Source organism: Dendrobates tinctorius, unplaced genomic scaffold, assembly GCF_039654945.1.
Source record: "Dendrobates tinctorius isolate UK_male_01 unplaced genomic scaffold, ASM3965494v1 ptg000009l, whole genome shotgun sequence".
Classification (NCBI taxonomy): domain Eukaryota; kingdom Metazoa; phylum Chordata; class Amphibia; order Anura; family Dendrobatidae; genus Dendrobates; species Dendrobates tinctorius.
The window spans coordinates 18,229,648-18,252,984 of NW_027361677.1; the positions used below are offsets into that span (position 1 = coordinate 18,229,648).

General features: G+C 42.4%; 1 protein-coding gene across 3 annotated transcripts in view; it reads right to left on the reverse strand.

Annotated features, from left to right (window-relative positions):
* TERB1 (telomere repeat binding bouquet formation protein 1) overlaps nt 1-23,337 on the reverse strand; it is a 50,136-nt gene continuing 26,799 nt past the window's right edge. For 2 of the 3 annotated variants that reach the window (XM_073583299.1, XM_073583308.1), the window contains exons 9-21: nt 22,168-22,320; nt 21,485-21,616; nt 20,806-20,931; nt 19,710-19,864; nt 17,819-17,971; nt 12,526-12,839; nt 11,461-11,510; nt 11,132-11,221; nt 9,859-10,026; nt 7,098-7,160; nt 4,839-4,913; nt 2,833-2,909; nt 1-303 (exon numbers count right to left, since the gene is read on the reverse strand). In XM_073583299.1, coding sequence (XP_073439400.1) covers nt 94-303; nt 2,833-2,909; nt 4,839-4,913; nt 7,098-7,160; nt 9,859-10,026; nt 11,132-11,221; nt 11,461-11,510; nt 12,526-12,839; nt 17,819-17,971; nt 19,710-19,864; nt 20,806-20,931; nt 21,485-21,616; nt 22,168-22,320 — 1,766 coding nt within the window. In that variant the 3' untranslated portion in view covers nt 1-93. The remainder of the gene's footprint in view (nt 304-2,832; nt 2,910-4,838; nt 4,914-7,097; nt 7,161-9,858; nt 10,027-11,131; nt 11,222-11,460; nt 11,511-12,525; nt 12,840-17,818; nt 17,972-19,709; nt 19,865-20,805; nt 20,932-21,484; nt 21,617-22,167; nt 22,321-23,337) is intronic. The other variant, XM_073583316.1, reaches the window with a different exon arrangement.

Sequence of the window (23,337 nt, forward strand, 5' to 3'; positions counted from 1 at the left end):
TTTCATTATAAAGTGTTTATTATCAAGACCATAATTGCGCCTTTCTGTGAATCCAGATCAGCCGATCCGTGTTCGGACGCTCTCTATAGTATGTCAGCGCTTTCCTTGTAACTGTTTGTATTTTTTTGCCAAGTCCACGTTTCTTCGGCCTTTCTGAAAAGGATACGACCATAAAATCGCGTTCCAGTGGTGGCCAAGCTTTTGCACTCCGTCCAGAAGATATGCGATTTCTCTGTGGGTGAAATCTTTGCGTGTTTTCTTCGGAGGTTGGCTTTGGTCAGGACTCTTGGGAGTCTGCATAGCCTAATAATAATTATACATAGATATCCATTTGCAAGGGTCTGCAGCCTGCGTTCCTAAATCAGCTGGGAAACTACAACTCCCAGCTGGAGAGGCATAGATTGCAGACCACTGAGAGAAGACAGACATGAGTGATAATAACTAGGAGACTTTAGATCTGGAGCGGGTGCAGCGTTGGGTTCATCTGCTGAATTGATCTGGATGCTCTGTATATATCACAGGCTCAAATATTTAGGTTTCGTTCAATGTAAATATAAGTAAAACCGGCCCAGACTGGATTTCTGGAGGCAGACCCTGGGACTCATAGCCCAAGTATACCATATCACAATACGACCGTCACCTCGTCTATGTTTGTTGAATTTGTGGGAGGAGGGGGTTGACCCGGACTCTGCAGTGGCCCTGGGAATAGCACGCATCCTGTATCAGGCAAGAAAGATACTTGCATATCATTGGTTGGATCCTATGCCACCAACATTGTCAGAGCTTAAAAATAAACTAAATAATGTCATCAGATTGGAAAGGGGGGCTTATTTAAAAAGAAATGCATTAAGAAAGTTTTACAAAATTTGGCAGCCATGGATGGAGTCACCGGGTCTCCCCTCGGGCGCACTGGTACGGGATGCGATGTTGGACCAGTTGCTGTTGTGCTTGCGATGAGGGGATGCTTGGGGGGTGAAAATAAAGTCTAGTGCCCTTTGTGGCGAAGTAGATTTTGAGTGGCGCGGTGGGAGGGAGCTGGGGTGGATTGGACCTGATATCCGTGGGGGGCAGGGGGGGCGAAATATGATGCGGAGTGGCGCGGCTGGCGGGGATGGTTTTCCCGCTGAAATGAGGCACTGATGTATAATTTTGATTTTTGTTTATTTGTGGAGCCATGTTGTTTATAGGCTCAATTTTATGCAAATATCTGTGTTTTGAGATTTCTTCTTTTTATTTATTCTTACACAGGAAGAGTTTTACCCTTTAAATAATATCTGCTCTCAATGTAAATTTTACTAGCTATATAAGATGTCATATTCTTTCTGTATTGATTCCTGAATGTTTAATAAAAAAGATCTGATTCAAAAAAAACCGGCCCAGACTAAGTAAATCACGTCATGTAATATTGGGGGGAAAAAAAAAAGGAGTCACCTTGGGACAATGCATGTAAATCCTAAAGATGTCGGACATCCAATCAGTCCATTCACACAACCGTTTTTATGATCCGTGTGCCATCCGCCTAGTACTGACCCATGGGACTATCACATGCCTGTTTCTTTTAATGGATCTGTGTCTGATGCGTTAAACGCAGACTGTGTTCTGTTCTCATCCACTTTTTTAGCGGATCAGACTCATTCAAGTCTGATAGGATCTGATGATGATGGCAGACGACCTTTCTTCATCAGTTTTCCATCAATTGTTTAAGGTTAACGTAAAAAAACAAAACTGATGTGTGAATGTTGTAATGACTGGGTTCTTTCAAAGTTCCATCTGAAGTGCTGAAAAATTGAATTCAGATTGAACTCCTGAAGGAGCCATGGCGAAACCTTCTCTGTAATGAAGGCTAATGTGTCCGCCTAAAACTGACCAGAGGCCAGACAGGGCACAATGTGACTCCGTCGTCTGCCTCATTATAGTGAGTGGCTTCGTCGTAGGTCCATCAGGGGCTGCATCCAGATCCCTTTTTGGTGTCTCAACCTCTGTTCACACCACACATTTTCAGTCCCGTTGGGGCTTCCGTTTAAGTGCAATGGTCTCATTGGTTGTTCTCAAGCTGATGACAGTTTTCGGCTGTTAGTGCATGTCGGGAGGGAGCCACAGTTTGAAGACCGTTGTTCTAGAGCAGGGGTCAGTGACCTGTGTCACTCCGGCTGTTGTAAGACTATAACTCCCAGCAGGCCATGACGGTTTCAGGTTTCTGAAGTCCCTTGGGAGTTGTAGTTTCACAACAGCTGAAGTGATGCAGGTTGTTAGCCCTAGAGGTTGCTGTTATACAGGATCAGGTTTCTAACATAGTGGGGAAAACTTCTGGGATGTAATCCTCATGATTTTTGCTCCCTGACGTATACCTGTCTGCTGTGGTCTAGGCCCATAGTGATGGCCTTTTGTAAAAGAAACTGTGAGCTGGGGTGCAGCCACATGTCTATAAAAAATGGGACCAAAATCAGACTGCAATGCTTAGACTGGCCTCGACAACTGCATAGAAATACAAGAACGTGTCACACTCGGGTCAGGAGTGCCGGCGTTAGTCCGAGCATTGCGGTCCGATCTCGGTCCAGCCGTTTGACTGCGTGCTTACTCATTTTTTTTTTTTACCTCCAGAGCGTGTAGTAGACCATAAATTGAGGGGAAAAAAAAGGTGCGCCAACACGCCCTGTCCCAGCGAATGCCGACAGGATACCCTTTAGGCATTTGCTGAGTACATGGTGGGGGGGGCCCATGGACAGGTATAGGTAACATGGTGCCCATGGGTTGTGCCTGGTATTGCAGCTCATCCCTAGGGCGTTGTGGGACCTGTGACAGCCATAAGGTGGCATATAATGCGCACTGTACCTGAACTTCTAACACTTCAGGTTTGTTGTGGGTTTTCTCTTGTCTTTTAGGATTCCCGGCTCTGTCGTCTTTTGATTCTATAAAGGAAAGAATAAATCCATTTAAATCAACCCCCGCCTCTATCCTGGAGCTTATCCAGTAAATATTGATTGAATAGAGTCGAATGTTGGCAGCGTCGCAGTAAACTGTTCAATTATTTGTGACGCTTATCTGGGGCTGCAAAAGTAACTTTAGTAATTTACAAGCGGAGGAGTAAGAGGCTGATGGTGCTGCGGCATCTAGGGAATATGCCGCCACTGCAGTATTATTATTCCTATCCCTGATATCATCTGTGTATGCATGCTGCGTTACTCATCAATGCCCTGCAGCAATTCTCAGATGTGACCTAAAACCTCTGCCACAGAAAATCCAACACATTTGAAACCTTTCGTGACTGTGACACAATAGCTGAGTCATTAGATGCGATGTGAATCTGCGATTTTGGTGTTGCTCAACACATCGTCTACCTATATGGTATGTGACTGCAAGTACCAGGGCTTTAAAAATGTGTATAGAGCAGCAGTCCGCTATCTGTCTGCTCCTTCCCCTTGAAAAAACATAAAGGACCTCCCCTGTAGCTTTATGATTCATACTTGTCAATTTCCCAGTGCCCCTCCAAAAAGAATATTTTCCTTAAAGGGGTTGGCCGGCCTTAGGCTACAAGTCTGCAGTCTCTCCGGCACCAGTAGACTAAAAGTCTGCAGTTACATAGAATTAATGCAAACTTGTAGGTTTCTTTCGTTACAGCCATGTAATTGGGTTTTTCACAATATCAGTGGTCCTCAGATGGCCCATATAGGACACTAAAGATAACCTGTCAATACCATCAACCATATATCTGGCCACGCAGGTCTTTGAAATGTAAATCGCTAACATCTTTTAAATCTTCTATATGTTGCTGCATTTTTGATAAATTAGTCTTTTTTTTTTTTTTTTTTTTATAATTTACTTATGATGCAATGCTTATATAGCGCTATCATATTCCGCAGTGTTTTACATACATCATCATCGCTGTCCCTGATGGGGCTCCCAATCTAGATTCCCTAAACAGTATGTCTTTGGAGTGTGGGAGGAAACACGGGGGAAGCGTGCAAACATCCTTGCAGATGTTGTCCTTGGTGGGATTTGAACCCAGTACTGCAGCGCTGCAAGACTGCAGTGCTAAACACTGAGCCAACGTGATGCCTTTCTTAATATCCAAATAAGGTGTTACGTGCTCTGGGTGTGGCAGAGCACTTCCCGAGCCTATGCCTTCTGAGGCCTCTTCCCTGCCTAGCACCAACCTCTTTAGCTTGATTACTAGCTCACTGTCTGTGTGACATCAGCTGACAGGCAAGGATATCAGACGGTGAACTGTCAATGGAGCTAAAGAGGCTGGTGCTGGGAAGTGCTCTGTCACTCCCAGAGCACTAAAGCCCTCATTTGCATATTAATGAAAATGCTAATTAGGGTATGTTTCCATGTTCAGGATTCTTTCCGTATTTGCTGCGGATTGGACATGCAGCGTCCAGATGTTACAGCATAGTGGAGGGGATGGAAACCCCATCTCCACTATGCGTACAAACACACAGGGGGCACACCCGCGTAACCGGACATGTGGCACGTCTTTCTAGACCGCAGCATGTCTATTTATCTTGCGGAGACACTCAGTCTCCGCAAGATAAATAACACAGTCCTATGTATAGGTTGTGGTGATTCCGCCTGTACAATAGGGGGTAGTGCTTTGGGAGGAGCGGGGTATCCGCTGCGTCCAAAGTGCAGGGATTCCGGACCGTGGACACAAACCCTTTCGGTACTCAGGAATGCAGCAACAGATAGATGATATAAAAGGGGTCAGTGGCCATACATGCAGTTTAGGGGGTTCATTTTCAAGCTGATGACCTTGTGAGTGTCCAATGAGATGGAGAGAAGGGGTACAGTATACCCTGCTCCCAGGAACATTATAGATTTCTATCTGTTATCCTCACCTTGCAGAGGAGATGGTGTCTTTGAACAAGGGCTGCTTTTTTGCTGTGCCTTTCTTATAGGAGTCAGCAAGATACCTGTAATACACGATTTACACTAATATTAGCACACATATTAAAGGCATCTGATTTGAATATAACCTATTTGGGAATCTAGGAAATAATACAGGGTGGGGGATCAAAATAGTCTCCCTCGGTGGAGGACCAGGCTTGTCCATGCATTATATGAACAGACAATTGAGTTATAGTAACAGTGTAATGCTTCTTTTTTTCCTTTGGCGGCGCTGCAGGAAAACTGAACATTTGGAGACAGGTTTACCCTTAGATTACGGCTGCTTGCTTTAGGCTGGGGCTACACACAGACATGTGAGATATGATCACAATAGCCAGAGACCCCTAAACTACGGTATATACATGTTTAATATATTCATTGTGGAAATGTTATCCTCATTCTCAATCTGAAGGACATTGCTGCTCGGGAGGGGGGACTGATCTCGCTACCTGCACCCCCAAGATCAAGGATCTGAGACCCTATGAACTCTGCTTTACAGCCCTGTCCTGAAGGTGCGCATGCTTGACCTCCGCTCCATTCATTATCTATGGGACTTCTGGAGAAAGTTGCTGTTTCCAGCAGAGGCCGAGCATGCGCACATCCGCTCCATTCAGGACGGGGCAGCACAGCACAAGTTTTGGGGATTCCTAGAGTCTTGCGCTCAGGATGTCTGGGAGTGCCAGCTGGCGGACCACTACCAAAGGAGTATAATTTGGGAAAGAGCTTTTTACTCGTTCATCAGGTGGTTACCAAAAAAAAAAAAAAAAAAAAAAAAAAAACTTTTCTGAAATATAGTACTATATTTCTATTCTTATTGTTGTCTCGGGGGGGTGTCATTGAATAGAAGACTGACCTCTTCTGGGGTAAAAGGAGTGAAAAATCTCAGTATAAGACACTGACATCGCAGGCTGGCAGAGAAGCGGGACGAGACACATCAGACAAATACTGCCACCTACTGGAGTGTGAGCATAGTCTGTCTTCGTAATCATGTTAAGCTTGCCCCCCATGCGGGTGTGCTGAATTAGAAAAATGCAACTGATTTCTTCCATAAACAGCGTCGCATATGACCACAGGTTGTGTGTGGTACTGCAGGTCTGTCAGCCCCATTCACTTAAATAGATCACTGCTGCAATAACAGGTACAACCCATGCGTGGTGTGGTGGAAGTGATTTACTAGCACTGGCATTGGGGGGAATTTACCAGCTTTCTGGCATTTTAAAAAATAATTATAATATATATATATATATTTATTTTCCCCACAATGTCAGTGCTGGTAATATATATACATATATATGATTAATGTATATATTATTGTTGGTAATACATTTTTATTAAATATAATAACTTTTTTAAAATAATCAGACAAAAATAAATAAATAAAATAGCAAAACTTGGCACAATGGGTCCCTGAGCAAAAAGGTTTCAAACTTTTTGCCCTTTTGTGTTACACCTTACTAAAAAGGGGGTGTGGGTTTTGGAAAAAAGGAACCTGCCTCGTGCCCCGTAACCTACCTCCCCATGAGCTGAAGTGTGTACTTTACATAAAAAGTCCAGTACATTGTAATCTGAATGCTAGGTACGTATTGTATACTTTTTGAGAATGTCAAAGTGGATCTCTCCTCAGATTTCTCAATACAAACTGCACACATTATTTAAATAGATATTTTAGACCTGATGAGGCAGGTGTACTGACTCAGAATAAGAAACATGCAGACATGGATTTTCATTCTTTTTTTTTTTTGTTTAAAAAAAAGGTTTCCCCTTTAGTATTTAAGTGAGGATTTTATGAGTCGGGCGAGAGCTAGAACTGGACTCATTGTATTAATAATACAACGCTGGATGTTCGGTTTCAGCCAGGTATGTTTACTTTGAAACGTTGCAACGTACTGTGAAAAGCTGGCCTGGGACTATGAGCCCCGTCTGAGTATTCCGAGGTGACTCCCTGCCCCCTTTTGACTGACAGATCTTTTCCTGTGTACTCACATCGAGATATTTCAAGCAAAACATTCCAGGCTGCAATCACAGTTCAGGCAATATGAATCTGAAAGCGGGTTCCCTTTTAAAAAAGGGATTATGGGGCCATTCTGATATGAATTTTCATAGTCAGTACACCAGCCTCATCAGGTCTTAAGATCTATTTAACAATGCATGCCTTTTGTTTTGTGAAATCAGGAGACGGATCCGCTTCAATAGCTTATATCTATACTTACGATTGGATCCCTTTATATTCGGGTCGGTCGCTTCTTCTCTTCTGAGCGGTGTCAGCTGTATATCTGTCAATACATACATTTATCATTAGGCGCGTCTGGAATAGGGTTGTTTTAAAGTTTATATTATATATTTTAATTAATGACCGCTAACTTGCAAAATGAATTGCCTAATCCATCAAACGGGGGATGTCTGAAGACGACCTTAATGCACGCTGTGATGTAATATTTGTTAAGGGTTTTCTAGCCTTTTAGGGTTATGACATCGTATCGCTGGGATATCCCATCACTTTGTGATCAGTTGGGATCTAACCAGTGATCCCTCACCGATCCCGAGAACAAAGCTCGGCTGTATACAGCTGTCACCGTCTGAGCTTTCCTTGGGCGGTGGCACTTTTTTTTTCTGCCCGGGGCAGGAAACTCCAGCCGGGCCACATTCACTTCAAGGTAGTTATGCTGCAATTTTCCAGGAAGGTGAATGCAATTCCCTACCGCTTATAAACTACAGTGGTTCAATTTTGGGGGTACTTCTTTTTTTTTTTTTTTTTTTTTTTTAACTTAAATATATGTATTTGGGAGCTAAAAATCATTTCTGCAATCAGGTTTCATTAAAAAAATTGCACCGTTTAGACTTTTCAGGCTATTTGTTTCCCGGCACATTCAATTTTGATGTGATCTGTGATCATTAATCAGAAAAAGATAAAGTTACAAACTCCCGGTCTTGCACTCAAATCGAGCTCACTGACAGTTTCTCAGTTAACTCATTCTGCAGTCAGGAATAGACGGTGCAATACAGGGGTTATAGAAGGCGAACGGAGCAAAATTTTTAATGAAATTCAATTGCAAGAATGCATGAGAAGGATGGATTCCGAAAACGGTCCTGATATCTGCTGTCCGTACAGGTTACTTTTCGAGTGTATGAGCGCTGCCTATCCAACATCATCCATCACTCTATGTCAGCGCACAGGAGATTCAATACTAGGCTCAGGATGTGGGAGTGTTACTCGCTTCTGTGACACCCAATCTACTCCCGCCCAAACACTTGGATCTGTCTAGCCTTCTCTGACACAGGAGGGGAACCCAATGACCTTCACATGTCATGTTTGGGTTGTACCAGAAGAGGGAGCAGTTCAGACCATCAGGACCACACATGATCAGCTCCTTTTTTAGTATTTACCTGTCATGTCTCTTTAAATTTTAATAATAAAACTGGCAACAAAATTTTACTCTCACCTTAAGTTTGATGTCCCAGCCAAAAACTTTACTGGGCAGTTAAAATGCTCTCGGATTTAGTTAGTCTCACCTAACATGCATAATCTTAAGAATGGAGGGCCCCTTTAATTTTCGAATAAGAAATGTAATTGTCTGCATTCGATTAAGTGTGTCTTAAAGGATGAACGATCAGTAGGATTTTAGTTGGGGTTCACAATGCTGCTGTACCATGTGGTATGGCATGACGTAATAGATTGAAGGCTGACCCTTGTAGTAAGTGATATGGAAATAAGGATTGTAAAATTAAAAGGGATATTCTCAGCTTTATAGATGGATATTGTCAGATTGTACTTGGAAAAACAAGCATTTTTCCAATTTACTGCTTATTAAAATTTGCAGCCGTTTTTGAGATATTAACACTTTTACTTGGTTTACAGCTCGTTGCCTAGGAGACCGACCACCGCTGCAGTCTAGCTTGTATGCGCTGCACTGAAGCTGGCCGGTATTAGGATGTAACGGTGAGCTCCAGCGTTCCTCTCCAGCTTCAAAATGGCACTTACAAGCTGAATAGAAAAGAGATTGTAAGCACTGCAATGTTCTGCTATCTGGCAGAGGTGGTCGGTCACCAAGGCAACGATCTGCAAGCAAAAGATAAGCGTTAAAATCTTGAGAACTGTTGAAAATTTTAATAAGCAGTAAACTGCAAAATTGCTTATATTTACAAGGACTAAACGACAATATCCATATAAATATAGGAATCACCCTTTAATAGAAGCATTCCAGTATGCTGTGGGCGATAAATCTGCCTTTTACAGTACCAGGGTTGTGAAAACTTGCTGTGTGAAGTGCAAAAAGTTAAGCTGATGGTACATAACCGCAGCATTAGCACAGTGGAAAGTGCACCGATATCCCCATGATTAAGTGCAGATACTGCTGCAAATTTGCCGCAGTATTTCTGCATTATTTTTGTCCTTTGAGAAGATTCTCTTTAAAGGACTTTTGTTGTTTCAAAAAATCAAATATTACTCAGCGCCTTATTTACCCTCCCCGGGTCCAGTGCTAAGAACCCTTCTAAGTAAAAAAAATAAATACATAAATTAAAAATAGTCCTGAAAGTTGAATAAGCCCTTTGGCTGTTTAATCTGAGAGCAGAATAATATCGATCAAGAGATCCTGATTCCATGGATGTGTCACTTACTAGGCTGTGTGTTGTAGTTTCAACACAATCAGTGTTTTATTAGAAGGATATTATCACTAGAGGACTAGGTCTGATGTGCAGCCCAGTCAGGCTAATCTGTGTAACTCCGCCCCCAACCACTGATTGCCCACACCACTGATTGACAACAATGCTGCCAGGTTATAGACAGCTTAGCATTCCCGAGCACTGCTAGATCTACAGCAGAGAAAACAGGGATTCAATCAAAGCTACAGCAAGCGGCTCAGTAAGTGATACATTGCTAGAATCGGGCCCTATATTATGCTACTCTCTGATTATATAGGAAAAACTTGCTGACAGATCCCCTTTAACCACTCAATTTCTGTACGTCATTACTTTTCTGTGCTGCTTTGGATCCGGCGCCATACAATAATTTTCTGTATTCCGTTCTATAACGTTCCTCCGCCTCTAGAATAACTCGGTGCCGATCGCACAGATTTGGACATCCCGTCAAGATCTTGGAGCAACTCCTGCTATTCATGACCGGCGCGGTCATCAGACAGCCTGGAAAACAGATGGGAGATGAATACATTTATGTATGATAGTTGCCCATCTATATCAATGGGCGATCTATTACTCATGTCTACAAACCTCACCCATGATCGCTACTGATTGTGTTGCAATTTTTTTTTGCTGTTAATAAGTTTTATTCTTTGAATTAATTTTAATAAAGAATAAAAAAAAAATTATTTTTTTTCTAATGAATTTATTATCCCGCCATTTATATTTTCTTGTCTGTAAGTGTCAGTGCAAAACATTTACAGACAGCAAATACGGGATACAATGGACGTAAGAGATTCGGGACAGCATCGACCCTATCTCCTAAGCTGTGGCACTGCATACGCTCCTTAGCACATGCAGTTCGCAGTTGGGGAGGGAACTGGCCGCCATGTTTCTGAAGCTCAATGTTATGCACTGTGTTCCGTTTAACCCCTGGTAGCCCTGACCTGTAATCAGGTGCGTAAGCACGTAAAGGAGTATTCCCAGCTGAAAGATCCTATACCAATATGTAATAGGCGTAGTAGTAATAATATTTGCAAATATATCCAATTAGAAATGTAGAATAGTTCTTCTGATTAACTATGTCACTTACCCCATGTGCAGGGCAGTGCAGTAGCTTATTATTTATTCTCTTTTTTTGGCCACAGATTTCCTTTAAGTTGCCTCTCTGATGATTTATTGGCAGGTAGGTTATTTAAAGGGAACCTGTCATGTTGTACATGCAGTTTATCTGTATAGAGAAAGAGAAGCTGAGCAGATAATATGTAGGCTTGTTGGAAAAGATTCAGTAATACTTGAATTTAATGAAATCCTAGGCGTCTATATGCATGAGTTCAGGGGGCGGTCCTATTAGTGATTGACAGCTATCCGTGCATGCCTTTATACCAGGATAGTTGGATAGGACCGCCCACTGGACTCTTTATTCATTTAATGGAAAAAAAAATACAAGTTATACTAAAACTTCTCTTACAAAATGTGTATTAATTCAATCAGCTCCTCCTGATGTATAAGATCCTACATATCAGATACCATTTTTAACACCTACTCCTCGCATTCACCTATTGCCGGACTTTCCAAGCCTGACTCATATTCTCATATCTGACATTACCTGAACATTGCAGCTCATTCGATTTTTGTTGAGTTTTCAGAACGCTGCTTATCTCTTTATCGATAATGTCAGCACATATTACCATGGGGTCTAATAGAAATGGAAAAGAATAATAATATTACTGTTTGATTACTCCTTTAAAATAAAAGGACTAAAAACAAATAAAATATGGGTCTGTTTTTCTCAGACCAGAAAAAAAAAGGTGTGTGAATCCAGCCTTATGTAATAACCATTATGACTTGCACAATACCTGAGTGAAAAAAAAAAAAACATACATAGAGGGGCACATTTGGCTTGTAGAACCGTAAGCCCCTCATTTCTTACTTTACCTAGATCCTTTTCTTGTCTACCTGGAGTAGAAGGTTTACAAGACTTTACCCTGTAAGAAAAATGACACTATCAAGTCAGAGTATTTTTTAAGAAGATGCTGAAGAAAGTCCCATGATATTTAAAGAGTTATTTCTATCACTTATCCATAGTGTAGTGGGATATCTTACTGGTCAGTGTAGGTCCAATCTCTGGGACCCCATTGATCCCAAGAATACTTTAATGGAGCAGTGGTTAGTCTTACACATCGCCGCTCCAATCGTTTTCTAAGGAACTGTTGGGGGACATCGCTCAGCTTTTACCTGCAGTCCGATGAGAGTGAAGGGAGCGGTGGTCCGCATGGCCGACCCTGTTGATTGGACCTCCGCCGATCAGCAGATTATTCCCTATCTTATGGACAATTGATAAAAATGACAAAGGGGTAAAAAAGTTTTTCTTAGGCTTTCTCTGATAGCTTGAAAGTTACATCAAACATAAGGGCAAAACTTATTTCAACTTTTAACCATCAGTTTCTCGATAAAAGGGGTGCTATGAGACCACACAATATGGTTGCGTTCTTCCACATCAGTGGCACGAGTAAGAAAAGAGGCATCCATGTTTTTCTAAATCAATTCAACTTTCTTTTTTTTTTTTTTAAGACCTGCATCTTTATGGAAATTGAGGTCCTATTGCTTACTGCTGCATGTGTGTCTCTCTCTTCATTTCTATGGGAATTTCAAAAATTGCCTACTTGGCAGCCAATTTTTGGAAATGCTATAGAAATGAATAGAGAAAGCTGTGCATGCACACCTACCCTCCCTCTGGAAGTTGCACACGTTCTCAAGATAGATGCAGACCCCAATGATGTGACCAGCGTCTATTGTATATTTATGTACAAGGATGAGCCCTTTAAGATGGTTATCGGCCTGCTAGAAGACTCCTAATGTTTCAAGGAACAGTGTGTAAGTAATATGGTGAATAGATGGTGCTATAAATTATTTGGAGGGTAATTAATAAGGACTGAATGCAGCAAAGAAAGTAAGAAATGTGACTCTTGAAATTCATCAATAGCCCAATGTACAACATACCTTAAATCTGTGGCAGGAAACGCTTGAGGACTACTCTGCTCATCTTCCACTGACAGATCCCTGTGTGGCGGGGGGTGATCATTATGTAAGTTCTCCATGGCAGGGTCTGGTAGCGTTTGAGTGACTGCGTCCCTGGAGGTGATGTTATTTCTGGAAGAATATGGCCTTCCGCTCTGATCTCTGTTGGGTAAATCTGCACAAGTCTCCTGAGCTTCAGGGCTGTCACTGCAAGTTTTACCAAGCCGACCTGATGTTGACACTGTGGATTTCTGTAGTTTAGTCTTGTCTAAAATTATCTCCCGTCTTACATTTTCCTGGATTTAAAAAAAAACAAACAAAAAAAAAAAAACTTGAGATAAATGATCATAATATAACAAACAGGACTAAAAAACTATTTGACATTAGAAACTGGGGGAGCCGGGTAGATGCCAGGAGCTAATGCTCCACCAGAGAAGTCTGCTGTAAAGGGGGTAATCTCATCAAGAACATTTATGACATAGGATAAATGTGAGAAAAAAAACGGAATGCCTCACCATGTAATTGTGCTTGGTAGCCTTGAATTTGCCAAAAAATTCCGTCTGATCATCGGATCACATTGAGAGAAAGAAAGAAGGTTGTCGGATCACACAGCTGGATGTATCAAAAACAAAGTCTTATTTATTTCACACCATTAAAAAGCAGATATATTCACAAATAGATAAAAGCAAATTACATTCTTACGCGTTTCTGGCTCTCAGCCCTTCGTCATAGAATGTGTCAAACTAGAAACAAGTGAAGTAATTTATACAGGTGTGACTTCTCATGACATCACAGATAATTAGCAGCTACACCTTACAAGCTAGACTCAAAGCTCAAAATACAAAGGCTATTTTACCTATGATGAACACTATTTTAAAGAACAAATTTTATGACTTATAAATTCATGCACCATAATTTACCAAAGCAATTATTTTTTAATTTTTACTATAGATAAACATGAATTTATTTTTTTATTTTTTATATATGTGTACACAAAATAATCCATTGTTTGGCCTACTGCATTGGTGTTATATATGCTATCCCCAGACATTTTTTAATTACTATATGTGGAATTCTTTTTTTATGTATATATAGATAGATAGATAGATAGACACAAAATATTTGTTGTATAAGCCATACAAAGAATTAAATGTTCAATAAATAAACATAGTGTCTCTGCAGTAATTTAAACCCTTTGGCTGTTTTGTATCCAATTGAATGATCCAAAAGGCTTCCCGAAGGAGCAGTTTTTTTTGGATATTTCCTTCTTTTTTAGGGTGCAAAACCTTTTCAATACCGAAAAAAACACGGAAACTATCAAGATTTCCATTGTGCATTTCAAGAAAATGTTTGGCAGCTCCTGAATAGGATGCATTTGTATTATTAATATTCTGAATATGCTCCGATATTCTCTTTTTTAACTTTCTTTTTGTGCAGCCAATACAATCTAATTTACAAGTTACACAATGGATGCAATAAATAACTTGTTGCGTGTCACAGTTAATAAAAGACTGGATGGAAAACCTTTCATTTAACTGTATGCGTTTTGACTGCGTATTTGCACATGTTACATTTAGTGCTTGCACATTTAAAAAAAAAAAACCCTTGGTGGGTAACCATGTCGCATTACTTTGATTAGAATCCTGCTGGAAATGGCTTTGCGTTAAAAAATCCCCCAAAGATTTTCCTGTTTTTGAAACACATCTAAAACCTCCCGCGAGTATCTGATTTAATATTTTATCCTGATAAAGAATGGGGATATGTTTTTTTAATGATGCTTTATATTTTATTGAATTGGAGACTGAAAGAGGTGCTGAACGCTACTGTATTGTTTGTAGATTTAATACATGAATTTTTGGGCCTCAGGGTTTTTTCTGTTGTGACATTTGCAGCCTTTTTAAGTGAACTGTCTATGTTATTTTTCTTATAGCCCCTAGCATGGAGTCTATTTTTAATGTTTTTAATGATGGAACACTCCCATAAAAAATTATTATCTTATTTATTGAACATTTAATTCTGCACATAAAGTAATTAAAAAATGTCTGGGGATAGCATATATAATACCAATGCAATAAATCAAACAATGGATTATTTTGGGTATACAAACAATAAAAAAATTTGATAGATAAGCAAATTCATGTTTATCTATAGTTCAAAAATAAAATATAATTGCTTTCGTATATTATGGTGCATGAATTTATAAGTCATAAAATTTGTTCTTTAAAATAGTGCTCATCATAGGTAAAATAACCTTTGTATTTTGAGCTTTGTTGAGTATAGCTTGTAAGGCCTCTTTCACACATCAGTATTTTTGATCAGTATTTTATCAGTATTTGTATGCCAAAACCAGGAATGTCTCCAAAATAAGGAACAGGAGTCAGTCTTTCAATTATATTTTTTTCCTTGGTAAGTTCCATTCCTGGCTTTGGCATACAAACACTGATGCAAAATACTGACGTGTGAATGAGCCTAAGGCCGGGGTCACACTAACCGACGCAAAATACGGTCAATATTTTACATGCGTAATACGGATGACAGACACCTAAACAGTGCTCTGTATGTCATCCGTAATCAAGGTGTGGTCACGTTTTTTGCGCATGTCAGCATCCGTATGTAATCCGTATGGCATCCGTATGGCGAGATTTTCTTGCAGGCTTGCAAAATGGACATATAATGGAGCCCTATGACAGTTTTAATAAAGAAATGAAAGAATAGATATAGACACATAGAATGCGTGTATATATATATATATATATATATATATATGTATTCTATGTGTCTATATCTATTCTTTGGTTTCTTTATTAAACCTGTCAGGGTGAGTTTACTGTATAGTGCACTGAATTGCCGGCTTTGCTAAAAGACACCGGGTGCGTATTTCTCGCAAGTCACATGTGTGGTCCGTGTGTAATCCGTATTTTTTGCACACCCATAGACTTGCATTGGCGTACTACGGGCGCAGTACGCTGACAATCGCAGCATGCTGCGATTGGCACGGACAGTAGAATACGGATGAGAAATATACGGCTGGTGCGAGGGACCCCATAGAGAATCATTGGTCCGTGTCTAATGCGTGCTTTTAGCGCCTCTCACTCGGCCGTATTCCTCACCTGTGTGACCCCGGCCTTAGGGTGTGTGCAGACGCTGCGGAATCCGGTGCGGATTAATCCGCCCGGATTTTGCAAAAACAGCAGATAAAACTGCAGGTCAAAAGACCTGCGGATTATCTGCCGTTTAGCCTGCGGTTTGGTCCTGCGGTTTCACCATCTCCACAATGGTGGAGATAGGAACCCGCTGCGGATTCTGCAGAAAGAATTGACATGTCAATTCTTTCTGCGGTTTCAAAACCGCAGGAAATCCGCGTGGATTTATCCGCACCGTCTACACAGCGGTTTTTGTTTACCATTCATTTGAATGGTACTGTACACCGCAGCTAAAACTGCTGCGGGTCCGCAGCGGCCAAAACCGCTGCGGAACTGCAGCGGAATCCGCAGCGTGTGCACATACCCTTAAGGTGTAGCTGCTAATTATCTGTGATGTCATGAGAAGTCACACCTGTATAAATTACTTCACTTGTTTCTAGTTTGACACATTCTATGACTAAGGGTGTGTGCACATGCTGCGGATTCTGCTGCGGTTCCGCAGCGGATTTGGCCGCTGAGGATCCGCAGCAGTTTCTGCTGCGGTGTACAGTACCATAATATCCTATGGGAAATGTAAACCGTAGTGCAGACGGTGCAGATTTTTCCGCGCGGTTTTCCTGCGGTTTCTAAACCGCAGAAAGAATTGACATGTCAATTCTTTCTGCGGATTCAGCTGCAGTTTGCCATCTCCTCCATTGTGGAGATGAAAAACCGCAGGCTAATCCGCAGGTAAAACCGCAGGTCTTCTGACCTGCAGATTTAACTGTGGATTTTACAAAATCCGCGCGGCCAAATCAGCACCCCAATCCGCAGCGTGTGCACATACCCTAAGGGCTGAGAGCCAGAAACGTGTAAGAATGTAACTTGCTTTTATCTAATTGTGGATATATCTGCTTTTTAATGGTGTGAAATAAAGAAGACTTTGTTTTTCATACATACAGCTGTGTGATCCGACAACCTTCTTTCTTTCTCTCGATACCCCATAAAGGTATACTTCATCTATCTCGAGAACGAGGCTCGGACGCACGCTACGTTCATTGGAGAGGTAGAAATCTGATCACCTCTCCATTGAAAGAATCCTAACAGCCGAGATAAATGCGAGTCCCACTGGTGACATCAGCATGGACTAAAGATTTTTGCTATACCCTATGGATATGTCATACATGTACGAGATGAGAATTCCCCTTTAAGTTTGACTTGCACTACATATACCCACAGTGGTCCCAATCACTATAAAAAGATGTAGAAAATTGCTCAAGTAGCCATTACCCAGTACAAAATAATTTCTTTATCTCTTCATTGGGGGACACAGGAAACCATAATTTTTGCCGTGTACCCCAATGAAGGCTCAGAGAAAGAGATTTTAGGTTGAATACCAAAATCTCCATTTTTGTATTTTCTCACAGACAAAATTGATGTTCTGACTACAAACCGTGATGTCCAGACCAGCGATGCCCGGACAGCTTAATGCATGGCTGTGGGGCTGTTGTGTTTGGATAAAAGACCCAGGGCAAGTCTAGACCTCATGATTCATACTTGCACAGCAAAGCAATATGCAGCGTCGGACTGGAGCACCTTGGGCCCACCAGAGAAAATGATTCTTGGGGCCCACTATACATTTTTTATAATATATCTTAATGATATAGCAGGGGTTAAGGTAGCCCCTTCATAGGATATAATGTAGCCCCCTCATAGAGTATAATGCAGCCCCCTCATAGGGTATAGTGCAGCCCCCCCATAGAATATAATGTAGCTCCCTGATGCAGCCCCCCCATGGGCATGGGGAGCCGTGAATATTCATTTCTCTTTAGCAGCGGGCACAGGCTTTAGCTGCTGCAGCCGCCTCCGGCCTCCCGCTGCTGCTCCACCGGCGCCGGGTGGAACCCCCTGACTCAGGCACCATAGCAGCTGCATAGTGTGCCACTCATAGCAACACACCATTGGCTGGGGGCCCTTGGGGCAGCGGGAGCCATAGGCAGCTGCCGGCCCTGTATGCCAGCAGATGTCAGTGCCTGGGCCCAGCGGAGAATCCTCCACTTCCCCAGTGGGCCAGTCCGACTCTGGCAATATGCAATAGGTGAACTACTGGTATATAGATGTTTTAGGGAAGCAATGTTATTTCGGTAATGTACCTCGCCATGGAATCCAGTTGCTCTGGATCTGTCATCTCTGTATTTTGGGTGATTTACTAAATTTGGAAACCAGTGCATGGATGTAGCAATTGATTTCCCATGAGCAGAATCAGCGTTCTCGCCTCTCTCCGGTCCCTGAATATTTTCAGTATCCTGGAAAAAAACACCGAATGATATAAGTACAATATCTGTGCAACATTGAAATATGCTTATGTTATATCAGTTTAGAAATAAGAATATATGACTGTAGCTAAGCTCAATAACCCCTAAAAACAGTGGTACAGGAGGTGCATGCAAGGTCCATGTAAGATGACTACTTTAAAAATCTCCTTGTGTGACCACCCCGTACTGTATATAAAACAGACAATGACTATGTTCCCAGGAGCCATCTCAGTATGAACTTGGGGAAACAAAAGATTTGAATTTGCTTTAAAAAGTTATTCCCTAAAAGTATAAGTTCTTCCCATATCAATAGGAAAGGGGATTGTCAGGAACACCGCACTGCACTTGCTCACTGAGCCAGTGTGCGTGTCCTGAGTATGACAAATTGTGCTCAAAGATACCTGTGGAGCGGGGCAGCAGCGGTGAAGATGTGTGCTTCAGACCCACAGGACCTGAAGCACATGACTGTCAAGGGGCTTAGCCAGCCACAGGTCTCCCAGAGGAAGGAGCAGAGAGAAATTGCTTCAGGCCAGATAGGACCTGAAGCACCTGACTGCTGGGGGTGTGGCCTAAATTCCAGAGAGCTAGGAGCTGTAGGAAAACGCCTAGAAGGGTAACTACGGGACAAAGTTACCAAGGGGCATAGACAGGGACGTAAACCAGATCAGGCCGGGGTCAAAGCAATAGATAGCAGGACAGTACCAAAGGATTAGACAGAACGGATAATCAGGACGTTGCCAAGGAGTCAGAAACCAGAGAAACAGATATACAGTACAGAATAAACAGGCAAACTCACAACAGGGGACAGAACCAGGTCAGAACCATAGAAGCAAGCTAGAAGGCAGGCACAGGCACACAGGAGTCACCACACACGGCCAAGGGCAAAAGTATAACTGACGGGGACTGGAGCTTCCCAGGGCTATAAGAAGATCTCCACGAACAAAAGAGAGGCCACAATAATTAACCCCAGGTGTGCAGGTCAGGCCTACACTGGACTCAAGACATTAACCCCTAGCGTGCAGGTCCAAAACCTGCACTAGGATCATGACAGGGATAACTTGCTAATCGATGGAGGTCTTACAGCTGGGACCCCCAGTGATCCCAGGATCGGGGCTTTGGGACCCTGAAAACGGACCCGTTCTGAATGGAGCCGAGGTGTGAGTGCTCAGGCTTCACTTTATTCATTGTCTATGGGATGGCTGGAAAAAGCTGAGTGTAGTCCCATAGACAATGAATGGAGCAGAGGTAGATATGCATCTCTGCTCCATTCAGGGTTCGAAAGCCCCAATCTTGGGATTGTTGGGGTCTAGACCTCAGCCCGCTTAGTGATAAGCAAGTTATCTCCTATGTGATAGAAAGGGGTTAACCTAATTATTTGAGAATAATCGTTTAAAGGTTACAGCCACCTTCATACAGATTTTTCTATCATTCATTTTCTTCGTAAAAGCAACTTTCTAATTTATTTTCTACCATTTTGCTGCTAAAAAGTCACAAAACTAATACAAATTTGTCAGAGCTCCTGCAGCTGATCCAAGTGACTCTCACTGCTCTCGCCTTCTCTTTTCAAAGTGTGTGGAGAGGGGGGAAATCCATCTATAGTCTCAGGGAGGGCAGCGAAAACAGGCTATATAGAAGATGAAGATGAAATAAGTGCAGGGCAGAAACTGAAAGATGAGCTAAAGAAGGAAGCAAAGCTAGTATAAATCCTATATTAGTGGCGCACACCCACCTCATCGTACTGTTGCTGTAGTTTTTGTATTTTGTGAAATATTTCTTCGGCCTTTCCCCAGTATTCATGCAAACATCTCTCTCTTTGGTTGGTGTGACTGGACGCAGAGCCAAGATGTTCTCTTGGGATTTGTTCATTGACAGACAGGGTTTCTGCTGTGTATTATGGCAAAACGTTTGTAAGTGGTTGAAAAGTAAAAACAAATGCAAGAAACCTAAAAAATAGCACAGCAATAATATTAGCATCCATGCTGCTTACAATACAGTCACAGGAAGATGATATCAGACTAGAGGATGCAAATGTCTTATCTAAACTGTAGAGTAAAGAGTAACTAAAGAGTAGAGCAGGGGGCATCGATCAGAAGAATGATCAGGCTGTTGGAATTCAACATGCCTGATCCTTATGTTCTTAAGAGAAATAAGCAGCCACCAAAGGTATCTAGCAGCGGCTTATTCCCCTCTCCACAGTCAGAAAACTCTCACAGGAAAAAGAAAAAAGGTCCAGCTTTGCAAATTCAAGTCCAATTTATTGTTAAAAACAAGTCCAAAACAGAGCAAAAAATGGTGTGTTCACATGAGTAACAAGTAGTAGATTACGCGTTTCGAACAATAGCTTGTTCTTTCTCAAAAAAGAAAGAGAAAGAACAAGCTATTGTTCGAAACGCGTAATCTACTACTTGTTACTCATGTGAACACACCATTTTTTGCTCTGTTTTGGACTTGTTTTTAACAATAAATTGGACTTGAATTTGCAAAGCTGGACCTTTTTTCTTTTTCCTTGGTTACTGCGTGAAGACTGCACGTGGTCCGGGCTATCCACTACACATGCCTTCAGGTGAGCTGGCTTTTTTTTTCTCTTTTTGAAAGAAAACTCTCACACTTGGCCGACGGTTCATGTGTCAGGAGGAATAGCTGTATATGGGCAATGTCTATACAATGCCATAAATCAGAGAAATACTTTGGTAAATCCATATGTTCGACGCATCTCATTTGCAATGTAAAGTATACCCCTCATAGCTCTCTTTCAGAGACGACACTGGTAGGTATGGGGTACACATGGGTGGTATACACACAGCCTCACATCTTTGCAATCTTACTAATGGCTCTGCAGTTCTGAAGGACGAATGTGGCTGCTTTGTGCAATTCGTCATCCTGCGACTGGGCCAGCACCTGGATCATGAGGGGAAGTCCGTGGCTTTTCAGCAGTTCGTATTGATTTGCCTCTGTTGGATGAAACACTTATTAGAAACACTTCACATAACCGTTCTGCGCCCGTATCGCTGCACCGCCACGTAAATGTTATCCTGGCGGAACCGCCGACGTAAACAGCGAAGCAGCGGATCTCTAAAAGAGTAAAACCGTATGAAACCACAGTTATTTCCCACTGAGTTCCTACAATGCTCTCTGATTTGTGGGAAATGTAAAATGCATATATACATCATGAACGTGACCTGTATTAGTAGTATCTCCAATGGATAGTAGAGTTGGTGCAAATCGATTTTCATCGGCTGCATGGGTGACCTGTGGCCTCTTATGGCAGTATCCGTATCTCTTAGTTTGATTATCCGGCCTGGCGCAATTTCATAATTATAATTTAACGCATCTGATGTCAATTTGACGCATGTAATATCATGCCAGGCCGGCAAATCAAAAGAAGAGCGGCAAATGCAATCAGGTAAGAGGCAATTCTCAGGTCTCCCATCCAGCGATCACAGATCCTACGGATCGATTCACACCACCAGTGATGGAAACTATTAACCGCTGCAGGACACAAACCGCAGTCTTCTGTGAGGTGTCCGATGGTGAGGACAATGCTGAACTTGTCTTCTGCTTCCAGATTTCCACAGGATAAAAGGTTCATCAGACTTGATATTATATTGTGCTTTTCCAGGCGATGGACAGATTTAGCTAGGAAACAAATAAATGATAGTACCAATGTTACTATACATGCGCTAATATACTAGTAATAGGATTACTGCAATAGTTGATCAAAATCCAAAAATTTCCATCTAATGCCATGTTAGGTCTTGTTTACACCTGAATCTGAGGCTATCCTTTCCAGAAGAACCCATTAGGAATCAATGAGTTCCACTGGGTGCCAATGGTATTAGGCATGATATGGAATTATGTTATTTGTTAATGACATATCAGAAAATCTGAATTGAGAATGCAGATGTGAAGTCAGACGTATGCTGGTCTCACACATCCTGCACGACTCATGATCTGAAGTAGACAGCCTCATATATAGCTATGGGGGTGCTGAATTGGGGTCAGGATTCCTGCAGCCGGTTCAGACATCATACTGTGTGATGATTGATGTATGTGACCTGGCAAATGGCCAACCAAGGGAATGGTAGACAGAATACCGTACATATGGTGCTAGGACACGTCCACGCTGGGGGATTGTGTGGCTTTTTTCCACAAATGCGGTTCTCAAATGTGCCACTATTTTCACTTACAGTTTTCTGCGATGCAAGCATCCAAAGTCTTTGTGACCACTATAGCAAGCCTGACATCCAAACTGTTTTCTTGTAAACCATTCACTAGGTGGGAGAGAACATCGGCCAATATATCCAGCCCTCCAATAGAAGCAAAAGAGTCCTGGGCAAATCCTACGAAAAAAACACAATGATTTTGGATTTAAAATACAATCTTATTGTCACTTCTACATCTTGCAATTATATTATTATATATAAATACTATGTGGGCTATGTTCAATGTAATGTAAAGTGCTGCGGAATATGTTGGCGCTATAGAAATAAAATTATTTTCTCTATCGCTTCATTGGGGGACACAGAAACCATGGGTGTATGCTGCTGCCACTAGGAGGCTGACACTACGTACAGAAAAAGGTTAGCTCCTCCTCCGCAGTATACACCCCACCGACCGGCACTAATTTCCTCAGTTTAGCTTAGTGTCAGTAGGAGGTGGACACGGGTCTTCATTAGACCCATATCTACCTCAGTGTACGTCGTTCCTTTTCAGGTTTCCGGAGGGATACAGAGTGAATGGTCACGTCTGTAGTCCCACCCAGAGACTATGAGTACGGCGTGTACTGCCACCCTGTATCCTCACAGCTCTCTACAGCAGGACCAAGACCCTAACACGGGTGTGTGTCAGCGTTCCAGATGGTCCTCGTTCCCCGTCTCCCACCCACTCGCCTACCAGAGCCTGTCGGTTTGGATGAGGCGCGGACATCCCTCTACAGGAAACACATAATGATGAGGTACTTTCCTTCCCCAGGTTACTCAGAGACGGATCAAGTCAGTAGGTAAGTTAGGGCCCTATATCGCGATACAGGATCACGGCTCCTATCTTCAGCATCAGGGTCTCTCCCCTTGTCAGCTTCCTTTCATCCTGCCCCCGTTCTCCCCCGGCTGCACTTACTTATTTCTCTCTGCAGCCAGGCTCCAGGCAGGGGTCCTTCGGGAGCGGTCGCCGCGGCTGTGCTGCGAGGCCTCCGCGCCGCCCTGCGCTTCCCGGCAGTCGCCACATTTAATACAGGCCCCGGCTTCACTTTGGGCCTTGTCCCGCGTCGCGGCCACGCCCCGCCTCCTTTCTTAGGCGGGCTTCTCTCCCGACCGTTCTAGGCCCGTCCACCGCCTTCTCCCTTCATGTTGTACGTCCCA